Below are 17,060 nucleotides of genomic sequence, written 5' to 3' on the forward strand. Positions count from 1 at the left end.
GTATAATTTTCCTTACTTAAAAATTATAAATGCTTGTATTGTCAAATTGTGTTTACTCATTTTTTATTAATTTATATTATATTTTTCATTGTTTATTAATTTATATGCTTTTTTCATGGTATGTTTATGTATTTACAATTTTCAGCGACGACATTCGTAAACACGTCATTTCGGCGTTGGCGACATTTTTCAAAATCGCACCAATCGTGTAACGGATACTAGGATTTGACCCTCGCCTGTCTGCTGACAGAGAAAGACATTTAAATTTGAGACACAGGAGAAGAAGTGAAAGAACAAACATTCCTGATATTTGGTCCGAAAAGGAGTACTCCGCTCTGAATTTCGATCCATGTGTGGATTACAGAAATGATGCCTCGGTTTCAGTAGGAACAATATCTACAGTCTGTCCATATTGTTCAGCTTTAGGAACAGCTTTGATATACATTCATTTTCGCCAAATTTTAGCGAAATTGCCGAATGTGGCGAGAATGTCAGCAATAGGGTAACGGTAGCAAAAGCGCCACCGAAAAATTGCCAACCTCGCAAGGCGCAAAATGATTATATCAAAGCTTAGCCCAGCTTTAAAATGGAAAAATGAACCAAAAGACATGTGTTGTTTACAAGGGAAAATTGAAACCATTTTAACAGTCAAAATATGGAACAGCATTGATATGCAGTCATTTTCACTCAAAAAATAGTTTATCGCCGAATTTTAGCGAAATGGCTGAATGTGGCACAAACGGCAGCAATAGCGGTTCCAATCTAAAGGTTCCGAGGAACACTGTAGCTAATTAATGGAAATATAGAAAAACAGTCAATAAATGCAGTAAAATGAAATGCATGCAAAAAAATTTAATCGAAAATAATGGAAGTAAGCAGAAGGAAGATGTACAGCAGGAAACAATCAAGGGAAATGAACAGAAAAGATCGAAATACAGTAACATAAAAAAAATGGCGGCCATGTAACCGCAAACAAAGCGCCACCGAAAAATTGCCAACCTCGCAAGGCGCCAAATGACTGCACATCAAAGCTTAGCCCTAAATATTTCTGAATATGCACTATAAAAAATTGTTTTGTAATTATTTTTGATGATTTCTAAATATCTTTTTGATCGCGCGTGACATTCCCATGTAATATCGAGTGGAGGCTAGACTAAAGTCTAAAGCTAATTTTTCTTCTTGGATGTTATGGCATGGGCAACGCTGTGCGGGTACAGCTAGTATACATATAAATCTCGTTAACATTTGGACAGTTATAAGACGGCCAGTAGACAGCGTATGCATAAAAAAGCTGAAAAATGCTGTTCGGTCGATGGCAAATAATTGTCATTACGGGACAATTACTGAGTATGCGTATGTAGAATTCGGCGATTTTTTGGAGTGAAAAAATTGATTATTTTTCAGAGATTAATTCCGACATTTTTTTTTTTTAATTCTTTCTGATGCGAGGTTCTGTGTGTGTGTGTGTGTTTATTTTTTCATTTGCCATTTTTTCTATAATTTTCCAAATTTAGGTATATTGACTTTTTATTTTACCATGTTTCTTTGTGTAAACATCCATCAATATGCCAGACACGTTCGCCAAGTAGAAATAGGCAATTTAACTACGGACGCAACCGCTCTCGAGACCGGTTGCAGAGGCATAAAGAACCTTCGAAAGGTATCTGCTTTTAATTTTAGCAAAAACGAAAAAAAAAAAAAAAAAAAAAAAGTAATTTACTTTTTTTTTTCAACTCTAAGGAAAACTCAATTTGCGATCGCCCACGGGCCTTGGGCCCCAATCGTCAGATAAATCGAATCAGGCTGGTCGATAAAATTAGTTAATTGAAATTTTTAATGGATATTGGGGCAGACGTATCGATTTTGCCAAAACATTATACTCGGAATGCCGATTCCTCAAATGAGTTACTTCTTATGGCTGCTATGGTACAAAAGTATCGCCTCTTGGTCGAAAACTAGTGACTCTAGATTTGAATTTGCGTCGAACTTTTACTTGATCTTTCATAATTGCGAATGTTAGCCACCCAACAATCGGCACTGACTTTTTACTATAATCTTTTGTTGGATGTTAAAAGTGGCTGCTTGAATAATGGTATAACTAAATTAACTACGCAAGGCAAATACACAAACACTAATTCACTAACTTCTGATATATCAATACTACTCGGTGATTCAGAATTATAAAATTCTATGAAATTTTATCGCAGTTCCCGGAACTCAACCGCTGAAAAACAATAAGTCCACTAAAACCCATCACTTTATTGAAATAATAGGCCGATCAGTATTTTCGAGACCACGTCGCGTACCTCCCGAGTTGCTTAAAATATCGCGTCAGGAATCTGAATTTTTAATGTCTCCAGGGATAGTGCTCCTTCTAGCAGCCCAAGATGTGATTGGGCTGTGATACAGCCTTGGGCAACACATGGTAAAAAAGTCGAATGGCGACCGTGTGGTAACTACCATCGTTTCCCAAAATTCAAATCAATTACAAAAATTACAATTGTCTGAATTAACAAACTATTCCTGTCGCCAAGAACAAAGACTGTTATGAGCTTAAGAATATTATTTAGTTTAACATTCAAATCGATGCAATCGCATCGACATTATTGTGGAAGCAGAAGAAGCGGCTAATTCTTCAGCAGAACTTTTGAATATACTCGATCTGCCAGATGCCATCGCACATACTACAAATGAAAATTAACGTGCTACTTATCATGTAGCGAAATATCAACTAACGGAAGTTTTGCAACGGTCGTGCCTTGTAGTAAAAAGGAAAACAAATTAAAGAGCAATATCGTAGAAAAATAGCGATGACAAGACTTTTCAATGGTTAAGATGTCTTCATTCTTATGATTCCAATAAATATGCCAGTTCAGTTTAAGATGATCGCAATTCCCAAACTGAATGGCGTTTGTAGTCATCGTCAACAAAGCTCTGAACTAATCTTTAGAATTGTGCTGTTTAGATCTAGACGTCATGGATTAATCTCACATGGCCAGTTATATGTTGAATATTCTAGAGTCGGAAAACCAGACAATTTATACGTGTGCAAAAGCAATGAAACAACTAAAAATATTGTGTACTCACAAGAACTGTGAAATTAATCACTTATGAAACATGCGCTTTCTCTTTTCTTTTCCATTTAACAAGACAGGGCCACAGCAACAGGTGGCCGAATACAGTAAAAATTCTTTCTATAATGGTGAAAAGTGATTTGATTTTTACTTTTCTGATGATCATCAGCATTTAATTTTTCAGTCAGAACATTATACAATTCCACTGAGTTAGGCCATCACTTCTTATCGAACAGATCTATTTTTATTTTGTTTCTTATAGTATTCTCACTTCTATGAAAATGCATGCATTTTTAAAATTAAAAGATGACATCCATGTTTATCACAATGTTGAAACTATTTGAATTTCGTTTCATTTAGTCGGTTGCATTTTAAAAATGCATGCATTTTTAAAATTAAAAGATGACATCCATCTTTATCATAATGTTGAAACTATTTGAATTTCATTTCATTTAGTCGGTTCACTCAAAATACTTTTAAGATGTGATTTATTTCAGAAGACAAAACGAAAAGCAAGTTATCTGCATTTATTCTCATTCTAAAAGAAGTAACAAGCTCTATTTACAAAATTTTTGCCATCTTCAAAATAAGCAATTTCATTTCTCGCTGAACACATTTTGACAAGGCGCTAAGATCAATCATGGCACTTACTGAAACTGCAGAAAGTGTTAGGGTGGCCAGCAATATAGAGTGGATAGGAGAAAACGGGGCTAAGAGGATAATAAATGCAAAGCATAGATGGTAATTCGGATGTAAAGCATTAATGCGCACTAGATATTTTCTAAAATGTTACAAAAGGATGACAAAAAAAAAAAAAACTGTTAAATTATGGTGCCACTTACTCTTGCATTGTATCCACACACTGGCAGTTATTTTCCTGTAGATTTTAGAGTAAAAACATACATAATGCTTCTTGCCATTATTTAGGGTTCCTTAGATGTTTATATGAACAATAAATAAGTTCATCTTCAGACATTAGGAAAAATGTTAGATATTTTCGCAATTTAACACCTTTTTTTTTATTGTGTGAACTTTGCTGAATCTGCAAGTGTAAAACAAAAAGTATAATGCAATATTGGTAAGACAAAAACTATATATTTAAAAATAAATGAAATGCTGTTTCTCAAATCATTTAATAATTCATTTTCAATTTCTAAATATTATTTAATAATTAATATTATGAAATTTCAAACCTCATATGCAGAGTGGTTACTATAAATTAAGAAATATTCATAAAATATTTTATATTAATCAACTTTCAACAAGAAAATCAGGAATATTTAGTTCATATCTAAGGTCTCTTATGCTTTGCTGCCATCTTTTTTCAAAATATACATTCATAAGAAACTTGGCATGAGATCCACAATTTACAGACCATGGAAGATAGTACTTCAGATATTTTTCTCTTTGCCTAAAAAATAAAAGGAAGTTATGCTTTAGTGAAACCCCTAAAAATGACTGCAAGTAGCTTGCAAAATATCATCATACCTGATATAATAAATTTTCACACTTAAAATGGTATATTAAATAATCAATTAAGTCAAAAAAAAAGTTAAATAAAGAATTGAATCAAAATAGAAGAAGGAAGCAAGTGTCAACAAATAAAAATATAAACAACATGCACATAAACTATCATTAAAAAAGTTTGATTTTAGTTACAAAAAAAATTTAGCAACAAATATGAAAACATCTTATATAAATGTTTAGTTAAGCATAATACATATGAAAACTTGGAAGTGTTTTTGTTTTGTTTTTCTCCAGAGGGAATAATTTTTGGATTCTTTCCACTCTTCAAGTTGCTAATTTAATTCCAAAAATTATTCTCATAGCATAATTTTAAAATATACCATAAGCAGGGACAACTTTGCCAGTTTCTGGAAAAATGATGTTTGGTTCTCTATTAAAATAATTCAACAGTACATTTAATCATAATATTTTTGCTTATTACAATTGTTATAAGTTTTTTATAAGTTTTAATCAGAACTTTTTGTTTCTTTTAAAAGCTTTGTTTTAGCAATTGAGTGCATCAAAATGTTCATTTAATCAAACATAAGTAAAAAAAATACTGGTTTTGCATAAATCAGATAAAATTCAACTTCAAAGTCATTTTTAGATTTAAATTTTATGTTACATTTAATAATACTTGGGGAAATTGCACCAGAAATTTAGATAAAAATAGGAGACAATCTAGAATTTTATCTTTTTCTCAAATTAATGTATATCTTTTACAAACGAGAGTTTCCTGTGTCTATTAATAAAGATTCCTTACAGAAAGACTACCTATGTTCCCATGAAATAATTTCAGACAAATTTCTGCAGATCTTCATCGATTATGGTCCCTAGAACCCAAAACCATCATTTATTCAATACATATGTATGCATAATACTTGCCCATGTTGTCTTGCTAACATGATAACTAGAGCAAACAAATTTAATTGGATTTTAACTAGCTTGGGTTATGTTATGAGGAGTATAAAAATCTTGTGTAGGTTTATAGATGGACCATCTAGCTCAAAGGGAGTGAAAATAGTGAAAGGATGAGTTTTCATTATTCTATAATTTGCTTAAGATTGAAGAGAGAAAAATAAATCAAATTCAACTTATTAATGTCTCTTTAGGAGAAACAATTTTTATTCTGAAAGTTTTTGATAGCCAAAATTACTCAGAAATATGAGCTAACATCTGCATAATTTACAATAGAGATAAAAAAGTATGGATAAAATATTGCAAAATTTAGAAGATATGTAATGGTTGCTACATGACAAAACATTATCTTCTTCGGTTAAAGAATAATTAAAAAAAAAAAAAAAACTTTTTCTTTTGTAAAACCTCTGTGTTACCATTCTAACAGAATTCTTTCAGATTTGTTGTTGTTTCTGTGGATCTCCTGCGATAATTGATTAAATCTATGAGTGTTCAAGAATCCCACATCTGATGATTGGGATAATAAGAAATATTATGATCACAAATATTATCAGATCTCAGGTCTAAATTATTTCAATGTCTACAAGTTTAATTGCCATGCAATATCTTTTCTCAATTTAAAACTATTTTAGAAAATAATATATATATATATATATATATATATATATATATATATATACTAGCCGCCTTTGGCGACCAAACGGGTCGCCAATCTTAATGTTCGTTAAAATTTTAATAATTAAATATTTTATGCAATTCCTACTTTAGTAGCTTCTTCATCAAAATATTTTAAAACTTCAAATTTTGATAGTCATATAATTTTCTCATAATATTATAAACGCCTTCAATTATAACGTAATATGTATCTCTCTAATTTTCTGTTAGTTCCCGTAGAATTTATACTATAAATTAAAGTGGGAAGGATTAATCTGCAATTAATATAATAATATTTTTTTACTGAAACAAAGTATTTTTTTGTAATATGATTACTGAAAACAGTCACTGAGCGTTTAAACTTTATGGGCACTAAAGAATATTTTTCCTAATTTATGTAATATTTCAAGAATTTGTCAACAAAATATTCTCAGATTCATTATGACCAGAACGATTAATTAACAATGTTTAATTTTAAATGCATCAAACACTAAGAAAATAAAACGAATCGTTTAAAATAATCGGTTGAAAACAGGTTTAAAAAAAAACTAAAAAAACGATGTACTTAAAACTATAAGCGTACACAAAAAATATATAACTAACATAAATGCAATTTAATTACAAAAACATGCAACTAACCTAAAAATAATTTAAATCATCCGTTGATAATGGTTGTCATGTCAACAATCAGAACACAATGCGCAAGCGTGAATTTTCAACGCCAGTTACGGTAACGCAAATGCGTGAGTTTTTCTACGCCAGTTGGGGTAACGCTATGTAGATTATAAATTTTTAATTTCCTTTATTCTGTTTTATTTTAATTCAAAAGTATTTAAGAATGATCTGAAAGATCGATTCATTAACAATGTTTAATTTTAAATGCATCAAATATTAAGAAAATAAATAGAATCGTTTCAAATAATCAGCCGAAAAATCTTAAGCCTAGCTTTATGACTGTTGGGAAAAAAAACTGAAGCCGTACTCATTTGGCGGTGTGGAAAATGAAAAGATTTTTTTGGCGGGAAAGTTAGTTTTTAATTAATAATTAAAATTCTAATTAAAAATTCAAAAAAGAGCTATCCTATCTTTTAAGTTAGATCAAACTGCACACGGTGTGCAAATTTGATTAAAATCGGTTAAGTAGTTTAGGAGTCCATAGCGGACAAACAACGTGACACGTAATTTATATATATTAAGATATATAGCATAATGTTCAGGAAAACCTTCATTGTTGCGATGAAATTCAAAGTCTTCTCATGTCTCATCAAGTATTTTAAAGGTGTGATTTTCTTCTATCATTGAGATTTAAAAGGATGCTGTAAAGTAAATTTCGTACTAGGAAATGCAATGCTGTATTTGAAGATAACAACCACACATTTATTGGTATTAAGATGATAAGGAACTTGACTTCAACAAGAATATTCATATACAAAATAAGCAGAACAAATGCAATGGTAAGGTAAGGTGAACAGATGTATAAGTTATTAAATAATTTTATTGTGTATCATAATTTTATGCTTAAGTTGAGTGAGGATAGAATCAAAAGCATCAAATTATGGATTAGAGATTTAATTCAAATAAAATAAAATCAATATTTTTGATGAACTAGCTGGTTGTAAAGGATGGCTAATATATAATAACCATGAACTATGATTGTGAATCCTCTTGATCACAGTGGCAACATCCACATGCTAGTCCATTTCATTACCATGTAAAGCATTCTCTACATATATCATAACTCTAGTATCCAAAGGGAGCTTATGGTAAGGTATATTTGAAATGAAGGCACAAAAAGTAATTCCATCAGAGACATGCACATTGCATGAATGACCTCAAACAAATGGTTCTAGGATGGAACAGATGTTGTGAATATGATTGATTTAAATTACATAAAGGAATTATGATATACACAAACAAATTTTTTAATTTTAGTCTGCATCATATTTAATTTCTTTTCTTTATTACAGCTAAGAACAAAGTTACAACCATTTGTAATCAGAAATATTGTTCTGAATAGTCTGTACAGTAAAGAATTATTTCTTTAAATCAAAAAATTAATATAGCAACTAATTAGCATTCAAAGTCAGTAGCAAACATATTTCTCATATTAGTTTAAGTCTTCTATAATCTACTAACAAATCAACTTATTCAAAAACTACAAACATCGATTCATAATCACATTGGTAATTTAGCTTATCACTACAAATACTAAAATGTGAAGTGGCAAAAGAAAAGTAATTACTCTTTCTTGCAGATATAAACTACAAATAGGGGCCAGCACTAACAATATCTGCAGGTTCATGAGAGAATGCTCAGTTATGTCTTTGAAATAACTGTTCATTTTCCTTTTATTTTTGTAATGGTGCTAAATTTCAGCATTGAATACATTTAATCCAATTGAATAGAGCTTGTTCCTTACTCTTGCATTATATTTTTATCACTTCAGGTTATTATGGATTTTAAGATAAAATTCTTAATTAAGAATAAGTCATGATGATTGAACTTTCATTGCAAAAAAGAGCCAAATCCAATATTAATATACTCTTCCAATAAGCTTAAACAAGGTTGTGAAAAAATTCAAAGTGAAATAAAAATTAAAAATCCCCTTTTTTTTTTAAACTCATAGACCAATAAAACACCATTGATACTCAGAGGAAATCCAGTCTTCATCACTTCATAGCAATTTCTCCTAACATATTTGCGATTCATAAAGAAAATCGAGTTAATTTCACAACCCTGTGACAACTCGGTGATGCCAATTGTCAATTTAAAAGAAATTCAGATTCAAAGAAGATTTATCACCATGTTTCATTTATTTATATTTTTCTTGTAAATATAAACTAATTATTTAATACATCATTTTTCTTTTTTTACAAACTAAGAACTAATGCTCACTGTTAACATCTTAATTTCAATCTCCTCAACTATCTTCTCCAGCACTTATTTCCTGGAATCTACTTTGACTATACATTCTTGATCCCTATGGTGCTCTTCCCCCCTTTGCTTTCAATACTCTTACAATGTGGAAAAGGAGAAGTTGGAAATTAAATGACATCATACCCCTTTCTACATCAAAGGTAAAAATGGTTATAAGTCATAGAAAGAAGTAGATATTTATAGATATGGCATGTCTTTAAGAAAAAGTGATATAAAAAGATATGGAATTGATTTTTATTCTTATAATTAGTATTAATTTTCCTACTATGTTTTGTGACCCTTGTAAACTCAGTGTTGAGGTAAATTTAATTCAGTCTACCTAAAAATGTACTGATGAGTGTCATACATCCATGGTCGAAATTTCAATGCAAAAAGGCAAACCCATGTAAGGCATTTCAATGTATTACATGAGTTTTTATCCATTCTTATCCATTAAATTGCAAGATTTCTAAGGAAAAAAATTTACTTTTTCCTAAATCTTACAGGCCCCAGTAAGGCACCAGCAACACACATGGGGAGTCCTGTCTGCATAGCTTCAATCCACTTCACAGCGACTTCTCCCAGCATATTCGTGGGCATTTCAAGAAGAGTGTGATTCAAGTCATGGACTTCTCTGTATCTTTGAATCACATAGGCAAGTTCAGGATCATCCACATAATGAACAGGTCTTCTTGTATCAGGTGTCACATTCTTAAAGTAGAAGTTTATTTGTGAGTTTTCAAAATAATTTATTAATGTTTGATAAATAAATATTTGTTGGGTTGAATGACAACAAATTTACTTTAATTAAAAAGTCAATTAAGTCAAAAGGCATTCAAATTCGTAGAATATAATAATTAGCAGCAGCTTGTATTTTTCAAAGATTTAATTTAGATCATTAAAGAAAATAGCATAACTTTTAACTACTTAAAATCCTTGAATTTCAAGACATATTTAATTTCTTACACTTTAAGATTATTAAATAATCCACATTTAATATTTATTTCATCGAGTTACATGAAAAAAATAATACATGTAAGAGTGTGCTGACTTGACAGTTTTGCTGGCATAAGTTTTTAAGAATCTCCTCAGCTGTCAATCAACTTGTTAACATAGGTCTTAAAATGTATATCAAACAATTTAATTATATAGTAAAATATTAGATATATTTAAATATATAATAAAATTTATTTAAAATCTATTTAATAGAGAATCATAATACCATTTTTTTTTTCTAAATTACATTTAAGATTTTATTTATTTACCTTCAATAACATCAATTCATTTTTCTTTGTAATAATTATAATCTGGTTCATTAATTAGCAAATTAGTGACTTGTCTTTAAACAAACAAAAGATTTGCTATAACAGCAATAAAAACACTGGTTAAATATCAGCAGAATAATATTATTATCAAAATGTTCTTCTAAACAACTTTTATTTGAAAATATTTTAACGAAGAAGTCATTAATCAAAAATTCAGCTGGAACAGACAGAGGAAAAGGAAAAGAAGGAATGCAATTAGTCTATCGCCATTCTCAAATTTGCACTCGAATCTGGAAAAAAATATCCCTCGTGTTTTCCATGTATGCATGTATAACATCAAAGGAAACACACAAACAGCACACATGTGTTAATAGAATAAAAATATCCAACCCAGTTTTTATCAACAAAGAAAGCAAAGAAAAGCAAGAAACAATTCAGCATTATTTGAAATAATGGTACATTAAATGAATGTTTATATTTACATACAGAAAAAAAAAAAAGACTGCATCTTTATTATTGACTGGAATTTAGAAAACAAATTCACATGGTAAGGGAAAAAAGATACAGATCACTTTCTTCATGCTTTTTAATCTAAAGTCATCCAAAATTAAAGACTTGAGTGAAATAAAACACAAAATAACATTATTGATATAATGATACAAGTTATTTAATAGTACTTTTTTACCAGTACTTTTTTTTTCTTTTTGGCAAATTGATATTTGAGCCATATACTTAAACAATGCATATATCAATTTCTGAAAAAAAATTTTTTTTATCAATTTCATTTTCTTTTTTTAGCAACAATTTAACTTGAAAAATTGCTTTGAATTTGTTGGACTCTTTTTTTTTTCCCCTCTTGAACTTTTTGTTTGCTTTTCTCAATAAAGGAGCATTTTAAACACAAACAGCTTTTAAAATAACAAAATTTTTAGATATGCATTCAAATATTTTTGGTAGCATTCTTCACAAATATTAACCAATCAGTTAAAAAATGTCTTTTTTCATTTTCAGTACCTCCATTAGTATTCTAGGAGCTTGTAGTCATTATTCCAACATCAGCTCCCCCCCCCACCTCTCCAATCCTCGAACTTGGACTAATATATGCAAAAGAAAAGGGGAGTATATAGAAAATAGATGAGCTTCCGTGGTTTAACAGTCGCGAATGGTGTTTATTTTTAAGACTTACGGTGACGATTCTTTATCCCCGCAATGCCAAAAAGGATATGCATTTTTTAGATGAAAACAACGAAGAAAATTTCTCGGTTTTTAAGGAAAATTTCAAAAATCCCCGCATTTTCCCTGTTTTATAGATGATGTTTAAATTCCCCGTGTGTTCCTGATGCTGTGACAATTCTGATTCTAGCTCTATTTAAAGACTTAGGCTATTTCATAGAAAAATCTGAGCATTGTGAAGACTGCTTTCCGTTCCATAGTCATCATGCACACAAACGAACTTTCGATGCTTGCCCTGAAAACTCCGCCCCATATATTTCATAGCAATTATTTTCTTTCCTTCCTCTCCCCCAACTTTTTACTCTTTAATATCAGATGCTTAATATGGGGGAAAAAAGCATAAACAAAACAAATATGAAAAAAGTTTAATTTTATACATGCAAAGGGAGGGGGGGTATTCCAACTCTAAGAAAATGGACCCCTTTAGATAATACAATAGATTTCAATAAAGTCTAAAAAATGACTGAAAAATTATGATTTCTAAGATGATAGAAATACTTACATTATCTTTTAAAAAAGATATATATGCATGTCCTAATGTACCATTAGGTAAAGATTCCAGAAATTGATAATCCAATGTATCAGAATTTATTCTGGGTTTTTCTCTAGAAAGAAATAAAATGAATATAATTGAGATGTTTTAACTTTACAAGCAATAACAAATAAATCTCAGAACAATAAACTTCTAAAAGTTGAATTTACAAATTAAAAATAAAATGAATTCTTAAAATCTAAAATCAACTCTGAAATCTACTAAATGTCAATGAATATGTTAATTGGTTGTATATTAAGTCTTAATGTACATATTAAATTTTAATCATATTGATTTTATTTTAAACCAGCTGCCTGTGGTGACCCATAAGTTCACCGGGATTAATGATTGCTAAAAATTCAATTAAATATTTTGTAATTTGGTCTAAATGGCGTCTTCGGCAAAATATTATTAAACTTCAAAATCTTTTTTTATAGACATATAAATCATATTATTTAGAAGGCTAACATAAATCTTTTCATTGAGCATTTTTCTGCAATTTTATATACATATATGTAGCCTCCAATTACATCACAGGAAAGAGTGACAGTGCTTAAAATGGATGTACTTTAAAAAATTTCCACCATTGCTTGATTCTGAACTCAAATCTTAATTTCGAGTACAACAAAATATCAAAAAAAAAAAAAAAAAAAAATTAAAGAATAACTTATACTTAAACCTACTCAACATATGGAAATAAACCGAATCTTCATATCTAGATAATCAACAATAAAAAAGAAAAGCAGGTTGAAAAATTAGTAGCAACAATGAAATCATGTTGAGTTTCACTTGAACAATAAAAAACAGTAATGCAAAAAGTGCTTAAAATATATATATTTTTTAATTTATTAAAAATAGAAATATATATATATATATAAAGCAAAACATTGGTATCATTGATAAAAACATATCTCGAATTTCAAAATGCTTTTTGTAATATTTTTGAAAATTATAATGGGAAAATTTCACAATTTTGCTTAGTTTTAATTAGTTAAAATTCTAATTTCAAAAAAAAATCACTCCAAAGTGAGCATTTCTACTTTCTAAGTCATCCTGCTTATTCTAAGTCCTGCCCCAAGTGGACGATTGAAAAGGAAATCCAGACTATTAAAATATCTAGAAACATCTCTTTTGCAGAAGCTAGGCAAATAGTTGAAAATCGAACTCCAAAGGAAAATCTCCCATACAGTACAGCTTTAAAAAGAACGACTTGTTCAAGTATGAAAACTGAACCGATACAAATTCAAGAAAACAGTAGTCCATCGCAAACAATCTCGAAGCCTTTTCCCTCTCCATCAAATGAGGAATACATTACTATCAAACTGAAAGATTGGCTTGAAATAATAAAATCTAATAAATCTTCCATAACCAAAAATAAATAAATAAACATTACTCAAAACCAGAAAAAGATTTTTTCCATTCAAAATCCAAATGAACAAAAAGAAAAGATAGATGCAAATAGTAAATACGTTGAGTTAGAAATTCACCCATCCGACGAATCTCTCAGTTAAATGTATTTGAATGATGAAGCTGGGTCAAAATCATATAAATCTAAATTCTTCAAGAAACCGAAATGACAAATATTAATATAGTCTCTTGGAATTGCCAAGGTTTTCAGGCTCATAAAGAAGATATCAAATCTGTAATTATTAACCTGTTTGTTTGGGGATACAAGAAACATATTTGACTCCACGATCTCTCCCAATCTTAAAAATTATGTACTTCAAAGAACATTCTAGAGCATCTGGCTTTAATTACAGGTCATTTCCTAAGTAATGAAGATGTTTTAAATACATATTTACAGGCAATTGCTGTCCAAATTCAGTTGAAATTACTAACAATTTACTCTATCTCCTCCCAGATGAATATATTGAATAGCGACATTTGGATCAATTTATAGAACAATTGTCAGAACTCCCCCCCCTTCTCTTAGGTGATTTAAACGGCCATAACCCTATTTGGATATTAACACTAGAGGAAAGCAAATGGAATAACTGATTGATGACTTAATGACCATACTCCCATTCACTTTCCGCAAGCTAGCAAAACATTCCACACGACTATCTTGCACTTTGCGCTACTTCCCTTGCCCCTTACTGGAGGTTTTCCATGGATTCAAATTTAATACAACAGCGATCACTTCCCAATTATACTGACGTACATTCACAATGATTTTTTATTTCCTAAAAGACCTGTGAGATATAATAATAAAGTAAACTGGTCGTTGTTCAATTCAATATGTCAATTAACACCAGATATAATTGATGATACTTCTATTGATTTGGCAGCAAGTATGTAACCGAGCATATAATTGCAGCAGCAGATCTCAGTATTACCAACCCCTCAGGGGCTCACCTTCTTTAGGTGGGTACGGGTGTCCCAATCCCGAGGTACCCAGGGATCTTTACTCCCTTTATGTTTACTCTCCACTGCGCCTTCTGCTGTCTCCTTTTCTCTTCTTTCCCTCGAGGGTAGGCGAGGGAGCTCTCCATGAGAAGCTGTCGCCGCTCTGTTTGCTTCCTGCTTCTCATGGACAGCAAATACCCCCACGTGTTGGCCGTGCGTGGCGACCCATTAGACGGGTGGTGCACTGTGGTCCTCGGTGTATCAATCGGCTGGTCGCTAGCCACCGGAGTGGTTAGTTTGCTAGGGATCAAGCGAAGGGGTTACTCCTTGGGCTTGGCGTTAAGGGTGGTCACTGTCCTCGGGGGTAACTCTCAGCGTATAGGTACCAGTTAGCATTATGGTAAGTGCTGAGGCTAGGAACATCTAGAGCCAGTTACTGCCATCCCTTGTAGGGCTCCGTGGTGGGCGATGCCGCTGGGCCTGAATCCCCATCAATATCGTATGGGCCGCAAAAACTTTGCTCCCTTCAGTGGGCATCATTTTGTAACGCAATTTCGTGAAAATCATTTTGATTCATTTTTTTATTATTCAAAGAATATCAACTGATAAACAAACGTTTCTTACGGTATCGTCGTTTTTAGTTGAAAAATCCCTTTCCAGTACTATTGGTGAAGTTAACTCGATTCGAAAATTGAGCTCAGGAGACTTGCTTGTGGAAGTCAATTCCCGCAAACAAGTTCAACAACTTATAAAACTTAAAGCATTAGCAACCATCCCTGTAAATGTGAGTGCTCATAGATCACTTAATTCGTCCAAAGGTGTTATAACCTGTGGAGAACTGCTGAATGTTCCTATGGGGGAAATAATAGAAAAATTGAAGTCTCAAGGAGAACACAGAAGTTCAAGGAGAACACAGGAGGTCACAGAAGTTCGCCGTATCAAAATTCGACGAGATGGGAAGCTCCTGGAAACGAAGCATCTGATCCTCACTTTCAATTCTCCAAAAGCACCAGAGTCAATAAAGGCAGGTTATATGAAACTACCTGTGAGACCTTTCATCCCCAATCCCTTAAGATGTTTTAACTGCCAGCGCTTTGGCCATTCCAAAACTAACTGCCGCGGGACTCAAACTTGCACCCGTTGTACGGTATCTGGCCATGTAAGTACTGATTGCGCATCTAAAGAAAAATGCATAAATTGCAAGGGTGACCATACCTCTTTCTCGAGATCCTGCCCCAAATGGAAACTAGAGAAAGAGATTATTACAACCAAAGTTAAAAAAGGTATTTATTTTCCTGAAGCAAGACGCTTGGTTCTAACACAAACTCCTATGGAAGGACGTAGCTATGCATCTGTAGCAAAATCCCTGAAAACCTCTGAAGTACAAACAAACCCTGTAATAATCCTATCGAACGATTCAGATTTAATTTCTAGTCCAACAAAAGAAAAAGATCCAACTGATTTAAAGAAAAGAAGAACTGTCTCTAGGGCACAGAAGGCCTTGACATTGAAAATTTCAAAGAAGGGTACTTCTCTTAAGGATTTAAAATTACGTAGATCGGTTGCTCTTGAGATGGGCAAAGCAGGCCTTGCAACTAAGGACTTGCCTACTCTGTTTGGTAATCCTTCAACTTCTCAGCTGCTAAAAATTCACCCTTCTGATGATGATCTCCAAATGAGTTGCGACCAACCAGCAACTCCACTCACTGGTGTTGATAATAGTCCTCCTCCCACTTTTTAATGGTCAGTTTTCTCTCCTGGAATTGTCGTGGAATCAGGACAAAAATTGAGGACATTAAAGCTCTTATAAATTCTACTCACCCTGTTTGCATTGCGCTTCAAGAAACTTTCTTGAAGCCGGATGTTAACTTGAAGCTACGTGGTTATAACTGTGTGAGAAAAGATAATGATACTGGCAGGTTCTTTTCTGGTGGAGTGTGCATTTTGACCTCCAACCTTTATCGTAGCACAGTTCTTAACATACACACTCCTTTGCAAGCAGTAGCTGTACAAGTGCATGTGAAAACCTTGGTAACTGTTTGCTGCATATATTTACCACCAAACGAAATTATCTCTCAAAATGACCTTAATATTTTGGTTAATCAGCTTCCAGCACCTTTCATATTATTAGGTGACTTGAATGGCCATAGTACTTTGTGGGGCTCTAACACTCCCAATTCCCGTGGGCGACAGATAGAACAATTCATTTCTGATAACTGTCTCTGTCTGCTCAATAATAACGAAAAGACATACTTCCATGAACCGACTGGTACTTTCCATTCTCTTGATCTCGCTATTTGCTCTCCAGCAATTCTCCCATTATTGAATTTGGCAGTCGAGAGTGATTTACATAATAGTGATCATTTTCCTCTTGTCATCTCTCATGATGATAATAGCAATACGGTGCAAAGCCCACCAGCATATATTTTATAAAAAGCAGATTGGGATGCATTTACTAAGCGTGCATTGATCACAGAGGCAATGATTTCATCTGCCGATATTAGGGAGGCTGTTCAAAATGTCGCTAACTGTATTATTAAAGCTGCTGACGCTTCTATTCCAAAGCGTACCCCTCTTCCACGCAAATTTTGCAAACCATGGTGGAATGATGCCTGT

The 17,060-nt window shown here is 32.0% G+C and overlaps 1 protein-coding gene across 2 annotated transcripts in view; it reads right to left on the minus strand.

The window, feature by feature from the left end:
- Positions 1-3,586: 3,586 nt before the first annotated feature.
- Positions 3,587-17,060, minus strand: part of LOC129981901 (ubiquinone biosynthesis protein COQ4 homolog, mitochondrial-like) — a 38,052-nt gene continuing 24,578 nt past the window's right edge. For both annotated transcript variants that reach the window (XM_056092947.1, XM_056092946.1), the window contains 3 exons: positions 12,069-12,171; positions 9,556-9,779; positions 3,587-4,485 (listed from right to left, as the gene is read on the minus strand). In XM_056092947.1, the coding sequence (XP_055948922.1) occupies positions 4,326-4,485; positions 9,556-9,779; positions 12,069-12,171 (487 nt within the window). In that variant the 3' untranslated portion in view covers positions 3,587-4,325. The remainder of the gene's footprint in view (positions 4,486-9,555; positions 9,780-12,068; positions 12,172-17,060) is intronic.

This window comes from Argiope bruennichi, chromosome 8, assembly GCF_947563725.1.
Source record: "Argiope bruennichi chromosome 8, qqArgBrue1.1, whole genome shotgun sequence".
In the NCBI taxonomy this organism is placed as follows: Eukaryota; Metazoa; Arthropoda; class Arachnida; order Araneae; family Araneidae; genus Argiope; species Argiope bruennichi.